The 9,268-nt window shown below is 35.3% G+C and overlaps 1 protein-coding gene across 1 annotated transcript in view; it reads right to left on the bottom strand.

Moving 5' to 3' along the window:
• LOC107758555 (E3 ubiquitin-protein ligase UBR1-like) overlaps positions 1 to 9,268 on the bottom strand; it is a 25,744-nt gene that overhangs the window by 13,459 nt on the left and 3,017 nt on the right. The window contains exons 5-19 of the mRNA XM_016576320.1: positions 8,366 to 8,429; positions 8,103 to 8,227; positions 7,709 to 7,761; positions 7,493 to 7,595; positions 7,361 to 7,409; positions 6,842 to 6,996; positions 6,524 to 6,623; positions 3,260 to 3,363; positions 3,100 to 3,180; positions 2,832 to 3,013; positions 1,390 to 1,592; positions 1,154 to 1,247; positions 909 to 1,061; positions 720 to 817; positions 526 to 622 (exon numbers count right to left, since the gene is read on the bottom strand). Of these exons, the coding sequence (XP_016431806.1) occupies positions 526 to 622; positions 720 to 817; positions 909 to 1,061; positions 1,154 to 1,247; positions 1,390 to 1,592; positions 2,832 to 3,013; positions 3,100 to 3,180; positions 3,260 to 3,363; positions 6,524 to 6,623; positions 6,842 to 6,996; positions 7,361 to 7,409; positions 7,493 to 7,595; positions 7,709 to 7,761; positions 8,103 to 8,227; positions 8,366 to 8,429 (1,661 nt within the window). The remainder of the gene's footprint in view (positions 1 to 525; positions 623 to 719; positions 818 to 908; positions 1,062 to 1,153; positions 1,248 to 1,389; positions 1,593 to 2,831; positions 3,014 to 3,099; positions 3,181 to 3,259; positions 3,364 to 6,523; positions 6,624 to 6,841; positions 6,997 to 7,360; positions 7,410 to 7,492; positions 7,596 to 7,708; positions 7,762 to 8,102; positions 8,228 to 8,365; positions 8,430 to 9,268) is intronic.

Here is a 9,268-nt window from a genome sequence, read left to right as displayed (position 1 = left end):
AGAAAGGCGGGGCATAGAGGAGAAACAATAATGTACAGTATGTGGAAAATAATGTGTTTTTTTAACCTTAAACTGCATAAACACATTTCATTACACCAAATACACAAAATAATGTTCTTTTTAGCAACATCATATGACCCCTTTAAGACCCAACTTACTTTGTTTAACGAGGATACTTTCAAAGAAGGGCATTTTGACACATACAAGTGTGTGTATTTAACCGTTCAAGGCCTATAAAAGTGCAAATATTACTACGCTCAAAACCTCCGCTTTATGAGCAGCGTCTTCACGTGAGCGCGCCTCTCTGACAGCACTCAGAAACGGTCTCTCAGGCAGCATGCGCATATAGCGAAATGAGTTCTCTTTCACTGCTGATTGCATTTCAGCGGCTTAAAATCACTTTAAACTGCAATGTTTAAAAGCGAGTGCAAACGATACATTTTCATGACCATGTAGCACAGCAACGTCACATGAGTGTGAATTTTATATTGACTTAAATAAAGACTTGTCTGTTTAGAGACTCACGGCTCTTGAACTCCAAAACTGAGAATGGACCTGAATTCAGCTTGACTCTCATCAAAAAGTGCCGTTGCTTCCTCCGCCGCTTCCTCAGCGTTATTGTCTGTAATCACACACACACACACACAAATCAATCTGAATTAAAGAGACAGTATCTTGACACTGAAATTCAGGAGGCACAAATCAGTTTTGACTCTCACCCGTTTCCCATGTACCTCTCAGCCCTCTGATCCGAGAAGACAAAATCTGAATCCAGCGCTCCAGAGTGAGATGCTGACCAACTAACTCAGCACTCTCACTGTCAGGGAGACAAAAAATTATTAAGATTTGACTTATCCCAGTGTAAGCACCTGAAATTGAACATCATAAGGTTAGTAATGGTGCCGTACTAGTTAAGCTTGCTGGACTCCACAGGGATCAGTGGGATGACCGTGTTACAGAGAGACTTGCAGAGTGGACACATGTACTCGCCGTTCTCCAGGTCTATGATCAGATCTGCATGCAGCCGATTCCGAGTGGTGTTCTGCACAGCTTCAAAGTACCTACAAACAGCAAAAAGACATGAAGATGTAAAGGCTGAGTGGATTTGTTTGGTTTAAGCATCCCAAATGAAACTATTTAAGCATTAACTGACTTTTGCCAGCAGGTGGCGTGCATCACATGCCCACAACTGCCGGTGTGTGTCCCCACAGCCAGATCAGGGGGCATGAACAGGGGATAGCTGCCTACTGATTTACAAAAAAGAAAACCTTAAATGAATAATAAATCATCATAACATGTGCAAGGAATTCATACATGCTTAGTGTCAACACTTCCTGCTTATCATCACAATAAAGGTACTTGAGAGGTAAAGTATGAGGCATCATTCACCTTTAGGGGAGAGTGTCTTTCCACGGTTCTGGGTGAGAACAGTAGATCTTTGCACACATGCTGTGAGGACCATGGCTGGTGCCTGAGCCTGAACCTCCTGCTCCTCCTGACACAGGATGCAGATTTGAGCCTCCCAGTCTGTGGAACAAACGCCCTGCTGAGGCCCCACAGCCACCCTGCTCTCATCCACATCCATCCTGAAGCTGCACACACACACACACACACAGAGTGGATTTCACTTAGACATACAGACATTTGAAGGGTGTTCGCAGAAATTATATTACTGTAAATGACTGTGATAGTCAGCTTTTGAGGGATAAAAGAGCAAAAGAATGAAATAGTGGGAAAACTGAAAAGAAAAGACAAAGTGACAAAAGAACAAGGAAAAATAAATACTGGTAATAATAAAAAAAAATTTTTTTAAATTTAAATACATAAAAATTAAAGCGTAAAAAAAAGTTCAAATGCAAAAGAAAGAAAAGTGAAAGGAACTAACGAGCAAAGGAGAGATTAGAATACCGACAGGTCCAAAAACTGGGAAAATGAAAAGTAAAAGATGAATATAAGAAAAATAAGTAAAAAAGAGAATGCCGAGAAATTACATAGGAATACGAATGAAAGAAAATAAAACTAAAAAAAGAAAGTGAAAGTATAAATGCAATGAACTGAAAGCAAGTGTGAAAGAAAGTGAAAGGCACAAAAAAGCGAAAGTGAAAGAATGAAAAATTAAAAGAATGAGTAAAAAACTAAAGGAAGGAGCAAAAAAGAAAGACAAAGGAGAGGGAAAGTGTTAAAAACAACAAATGGAAGTGAAAAAGTGCAATAAAAAGGCTAAAAGAAAGAAAAACAAGCAAAAGCAAAAGAAAGTAATAGAGAAAGTGAAATGAATTGAAACAAATGAAAACATTGGTAAACAAATAAAGAACAGGCAAAGGAGTGAAGATAAGAAGCAAAAGGAAGAAAGAAAGAAAGAAAGAAAGAAAGAAAGAAAGAAAGAAAGAAAGAAAAGAAAAGAAAAGAAAGGACCACATCAATGAAAAGGCTAAAAGTAAAATAAAGCAAAAAATAAAAATAAAAGAAAGTGAAAGAAACTGGCAAATGGGACAAATGAAAGAACAAAAAGGGAAAAATTTAAGAAAATGAAGGTGCAAAGAACAAAGAAACGAGAATAAAGATAAATAAGAACTAAATTATATAATAGAACATAAAAAAGAATAAATAACAGTAAAAGTGCAATAATGAATAAATGCAAAAATAAGTGAAAGCGCAAAAGAATGAAAAGCAGTGCAAAGTGAAAGTGTAAGTATAAGAGAAAGTGAAAGAAACCAAAAGCAAGAGAGAAAGACTGAAAGAACAAAAAAAATAAAAAAAAATTAAAAGTCACAAAAAGAAAGTATAGTAAACAGCAAAAGAAAGAGAGAAAGACAAAAGAAAGTGGTGACCTGTCCACAGATGCGGCGGTGTCGCTCTGACTCGAGCTCTCAGGCACGTTGTCATAAAGCATCTTGTTGGACTCTATGAAGTTCTTCTGCATGGCCGACATCTGAGCCATGATCTTCTGCCTGTGGGCTTTAGCAGCTTCAGCTTTCCTCTTGCGCTCGGCCTTCTCTTTATCCTGAACACTCTGAGCAGAGACGACACACTTTAAACACCTCGAAGTCATGGAAGCATTGCGACTGAGACCCTCTGTGTTTGAATCTGTGCCATTACCTCCTCCAACGTGCTGTGATCCACAGAAAATGAAGCTACAGGACCGGATTTCTCTCGAAGACACTTCACCACCTCAAACATCTTGCAGGAGAGACATATAGATCTTAAATATCAAATCAATGAATTAAACAATCAAATACACATCAAATCACCTTCATACCTGTAGGTTCCACATGATCATGTCATTCTGAGCTTTCAGAGAAGGTAAAGACTTTATTCTGGTCAGGAAGTGGAACAAAGATTTGCCGTGTTCTGAACCAGATTCTGAAAATGCAAACACATCTATGTCTATCAGCAAATACATAAACAGCAAAGCACTAATAGTAGGGCTGCGTGATATATGGAAATAAAATAAAAACGGTGATATGGCTTAGTGCGAAAGGTACAATTAAACTTAATATATTATTCAGAGTGAAGCCCTTACAGTCATACCGCAAAATCAAATTGCTAACACTTTACAATTAGTTAATTAACTAGCATTATCTATTCAGCTTTGTCAATGTTAGTTAATAAAAATCCTCACTAAATGTCCTGCACAAATGTTCACTGTTATTTCAAGTTAACTCAGGTCAGTTAAATATTGACAGATACAGCTTTTGATTTTAATAATGTATTAATAAATATTGAACTTTACATTAACTAAGAATGATTAATGCTCTAATTAATGTAGTTAAGGTAACATTTTATTTTAAGGTGACCTTGTTACATGTTACAAGTACTTACTATTATAATTACAATAAATTATGCATAGTTACATGCAAGTAAACCTAAGCCAAACCCTAATCCTAACCCTAAACATATAGTAAGTACATGTAGTTAATTAATATTACTCAGTACTTAAATGTATAATTATACTCTAACAAGGACACCTTAAAATAAAGTGTAACCGTAGTTAACTAATGTTGACAAATGGAACCTTATTGTAAAGTGTTACAATACACAGTTATTATTTCAGTTAAATACTTGTTTAAACACTCAAAAAAATTTTACAATATACTGGTACTTTTTTTTTTTTTTTCTCGCTGAAAGCAATTACAGGAAGTGTGGCCAGCGTCAAGTAAACTAAAAAGTTAGTTAAGCACAAACCCTGCACTCCAGAAAATCCTAGCAAAAAACAACAATAAACAGTAGTGAAAAACGAGTGAAATAAAAAAAAAAAAAAGCCCAAAAGAAAGTGAAACAGTGAAAAGAAAAAAATTGAAAGTGAAAGAAAGTAGGACAGAAAGTGAAACAAACCAAAGAGCAAAAGAGAATGAGTGGAAAAATCAAATCACTGGAGGAAGAGCAACAAAGACGAAGTGAAAGAAAGAAAAAGGAATAAAAAAAAAGAGAACAGGAGGAAAGGTAAAAAAGGAAGATAAAAAGAGAACACAAAGAAACCAAGAAATTGAAAACAACTAAAAAGTGAAAGTGAAAGAGCGAAACAGAATGAAAGATAAAAAAATTAAAGAACAAAACGAAGGACCCAAAAAAGAAATAAAAAAACAAACTGATATAATACAATATTATTAATAAAAACATACAAAAAAAAAACAAGCAAACAAAAAAACAAAAGTGAAAGTAAAAATCAGTGTAGCAATTAATAGGCAAAAAGTAATTGAAAAGGCAAAAGAATGAGAAGAAAAAAAAACTAAGTGGAAGTGAAAGTATTACAGAAAAGCAAAAGATAAAGACTAAAAAATGAAGTGAATTATTAAAAGAGCAAATCAATGAAATGGAAAAAGCAAAAGCAAAAAAAAAGCCTAAGAAACCAAAAGACAAGTATTCTAATTCATGTCAATGATTGCCTATAAAATGCTGAATATGAACTAAAATGATCAACTCTTAACATGGAGTTCCTGGAGCCTCCCAACACTGCATATTTTGAAGGCCTCCTATTGTAAATCGTAAACTTAACATACTATATTTTAGGGTTGTAAAGGTATGAGATTTTCACAGTATGATAATCATCTCAGAAAATATCACGGTATATATATATATATTAAACAATAATTCTTATCACTAACAATGACTCTTAAAAGAATAAGAACAAGTTATCGGAGTGAACATTTTTTATTACAACAAACCATTTTAATGAAAGTATTGAAGTCTCTGAAAATAAAAATAAATAAAGTTCATTTCATTTTAAAAAACAATGAAAAAATAAAGCTATACACCTTATGTATATCTATATCACGCTTTAAAATTTAATGTTGAATGAAAATCAAATGAAATCAAAATGAAAATTTAACAACTCTTATTTTTGGAAAAGTTCTGCACAACAGAGGTATACAAAGTTAAAACATGGTCAAACGTGATATTCCCTAAAAATAATGTTTAAATAAATTCATTATTATAAAGAATATTATTATTGTTGTTGTTATTATAACTTTGAAGTACATTGTACAGTGCTAATATATTTGTAATTAATTTCAAGTTAAATCAAACTTTTATTTTGACGGGTTGTAGCGGACCTGTATTTGACAATGGTTTTTCTCCAATAAAACTAGGAAATGTTTATTTACGTTTTCTCTCAGAGCAGCTCTGGTGAAGTTCATGTTTATGTAGACGCTAAAAAACACCATTAGTGTCATGCGTACTTCAGGGTGTAGTAGATAAAACGGCACCACTCAGAGACATGCAGAAACAAGCAGATTATTCATATAGCAGTCTCTTCACGCTTCACAGACAGATATCATATCTACTTTTGATTTATCTATCAGATTGCTCGTTTTACGTGACATCCTCGTTATACTGTAAATTCCATGTTCACGACTGCACCGGGATTCCCTCTGCTTCACGGAAATCATACGGCCTTAATTTATAACTTTTTATAAATGTGTCACACCTATATCTGCACGGAGGGATGGTGTCCGCGAATATGAGCAAAGATGTTGCCCACTTTTGCAGCCAATTTGCGTCCACATGTTTTGCAAATTGGATCCGTCCTCAAGGACAACCCTGCGTTCGTTTTTTAATATCCAAAGTATTCCCATACTGCAGATTTGTACTTTTTTTTTTTTACGGCGGGGATGGAGATTAGATATTATCTCTGTCTCTGTCATTTTCTCCTCTGTACGTGCGTGTAAGCATCCAAGTTAATGCAGAGTGAAGCAGCCGAGCGGAAATAAGTTGCATTTGCGCAGGTGAGATTTTTTTTTTCATTCATTTTTTTTTTAAACCGTAGATATGCAAATGTTTACAGTATGATAACCATGCACGTTCAAACCGTGATAAACCGTCATACCGGTATATCGTTACAACCCTACCGTATTTTGATAGATAGCATTACTGTTTGTTGCAAACAAATTCATCCACGATTTTTCTGAATTCTGATCTGAATCCATGAAGTCTGAACTTTGACATTGTGATTAAGTAGACCAATGAAACTGGCAGCAGGACGGGGTCTGCAATATTTCAGAAAAAACAAAGGGTGAGATCTTACTTTGTGCTTTCAGACTAAAGTCAAAGGTCACTTCCTCAGTACTGCTGCTTTCCAACTGCGTTTTTTCCTCCAGTAGAGCCTGGCCTACAAGGTGAAGGGCCTAAAGCCATACAAGCGAGTTTAAAAAAAAAAAAAAATCACATTTGTCAAATCTCACATCAAACAAACTCACCATGAAAACAGCAACAGCAATAGTCCATGCAATTGAATTATGTTCTTAAAAATGCAAATGCAATAATTATTTAAGTTTAAAAGATAACTACATTTACGTTACTGAAACGGTGAGAAATGGTGTATGCAGGACAGTAAGAGCCATACCCTCTGGATCATGGGTTCAGTCCATCGGTTGGAACGGTCCTCCGCTGCTTTCTGGAAGATTCTCTTCAGAATATGGATGAAGATGTCACAGCAGAGCAGATACACTATGTTTGAGAATGCTGGACAGAAGGGAGGAGGCACTGGGGGACGGAGGGCTAAAATAGAGTGACATCACATATCACACCCTGTGCATTAATATCATCTACTAGTTTTATTTTATTTATAATTCATAAAACAGGTAGTTCTAGCCCTGGCTTTTAATTGATTAATACAACATTACAGTGAAAAAAAAAATCCACAATTGTAAAAGCTATAAAGCAAAGGACCTCTTCATATTTATTTTCATATAATTGCCACAAATTATTTTAATTATTTTATGCATTCAAAATCGCATCAATGCGTTTTTGTTTAGCATTTACCATAGTTTCCAGAAGTATTTTTTATCATCTGAGATGTGCAGCGACTCATATTCCAAAGAGACTTATATAATGCATTTAACATCAGTACAGATCAGCATACCTTTATCACTGCTCTCTTGGGTTCTCCTCTTCTTCTGAGCCTCTTCTGCCTAATATGAACAATAAACATTTCCTTCCGTTTAAAGACTAATCTGTATTTTAATGAGGATGAGATAATGGGTGCATCACAAACCTTACTATGCTGTGGTCTGGAATAATGATAGAAGAAGGGGTTAAACTCTTTCAGACATTCCTTCTTCAGTTCATACAAGCCATGGCCTGACACTCCTGGTTTCCTAAACCACATTTAATAAAGATTTTGGAGTACATATAGCATTGCATAGAGATGTGAGTGCAAAAACTGTGTAATAACTTGTATAAACAACTACCTTTAGTGAAATGTACTTACTTGAAAATGGCAACCTTTGAGATGACCGTTTCAAGCCCTGTTTCATGGCTTTCCTGTGATGCAATAAAAAAGGTTCATAAAGTAACTATAAAAGAATGTTTATAGTTCAGTTACACACACACACACATACATATACATATATATATATATATATATATATATATTGTTTATAGATAAATTACACACAGTCAGATAATGTACTTAAACCGGTCAGTTAATGTACGTAAATATTGGGCTGCCACAATTTTACAGCAAAATAAAACAAAACAAAACAAAACAACACAACACAACAACACAACACAACACACAACAAAACACAAAAAAAGACACAACAAAACACAACACAAAACAAAACACAAAACAACACAACACACAACAAAAATACAATTCTTACATTTTCAGGCAGGCTTTTAACCAGGCTGCTATGAGCCATGGGTTGAATACAAAGCAGATGGATGACCTCCCTCATAGTCACGTCCTCCTTAGTCACATGACTGATTCCAGGCACATACCGTTCACCTGCATATTTCACATGCAAAATATATATCAGAGGCAAAACAAAGGCAGTGTCCCCAGTCAACCCATTTACATAAAACAACTGATAACACATCAACTAAGGGTAGCAAATGACAAAAATAAAAAAAAGTCAGAACTTACCTACAATGATGATTATCAGGTAAAGCATCTCCTCTGTTAATCTATTCCACTGTTTCAGTACTTCCTGTGTGATGAAAAAAGGCACAGAAACCAATAAAAACCAATGAAAATTGGTTATTCTTTGTGTATATTATAGTACAGTACCAGTCAAAAGTCAAAAGTTTGGACACTTTCCATTCGTGTGTCTACACATTTGACTGGTACTATACATAGAATATAGTATATACATAAACAGAATATATATACATAAACACATTTTTTGCAATGATCACTCAAATGTGGTGATCAAACACTTATAATGACGTGACAGAGATACGTAATGGAGGCAGGGCATTTAACAATTTAACAATAAACTTTATTATCCAAAATGAGTCTGACATCAGTGCACCGAACAGTAAAGTTGAAGTTTATTCAACTTTAATTCAATTCAATTCCATTCAACTTTATTCCGTTGAAGTTTATTTCACTTCGGAACATTCATTCACGGATTTGCGCTACTGTCTTCACACACAGACAAAACTTACTAGAGAAGTGTGAAGTGTGACATAATATACCTCTGTAAATAAATACAATATAAATTCACGCCTCGCGCATTTTAATGCCCTTTGAATGTAACGTGTACGTTCCCTTGGAACTGGAATCATGGCGGAATATCATGTGAAGTCCACTTCGCAGGGCACTTACGGTCGAATAAGACAACGCTTGAATGCTGCTGCCTGAACAAGAGACCTCCTTACTGAAGTGAAAGTGTTGACTGGTGTCACTATCTCGCGAACGCGCCGGCGGATCTCCACCAAATTCGGGGGATCCCTTCAGCTCGAGGAGCCCTCTCGAACGAGATATGGCCGTTCAAAGTTTCAATGGTTTTCCATAGACTAAGCTTTAAAGCGTTTCATCCAGGTC

This window comes from Sinocyclocheilus rhinocerous, unplaced genomic scaffold (genome assembly GCF_001515625.1).
Source record: "Sinocyclocheilus rhinocerous isolate Xijiao unplaced genomic scaffold, SAMN03320098_v1.1 scaffold1195, whole genome shotgun sequence".
Taxonomy (NCBI): domain Eukaryota; kingdom Metazoa; phylum Chordata; class Actinopteri; order Cypriniformes; family Cyprinidae; genus Sinocyclocheilus; species Sinocyclocheilus rhinocerous.
This window is presented reverse-complemented; position numbering and strand designations above follow the sequence as displayed.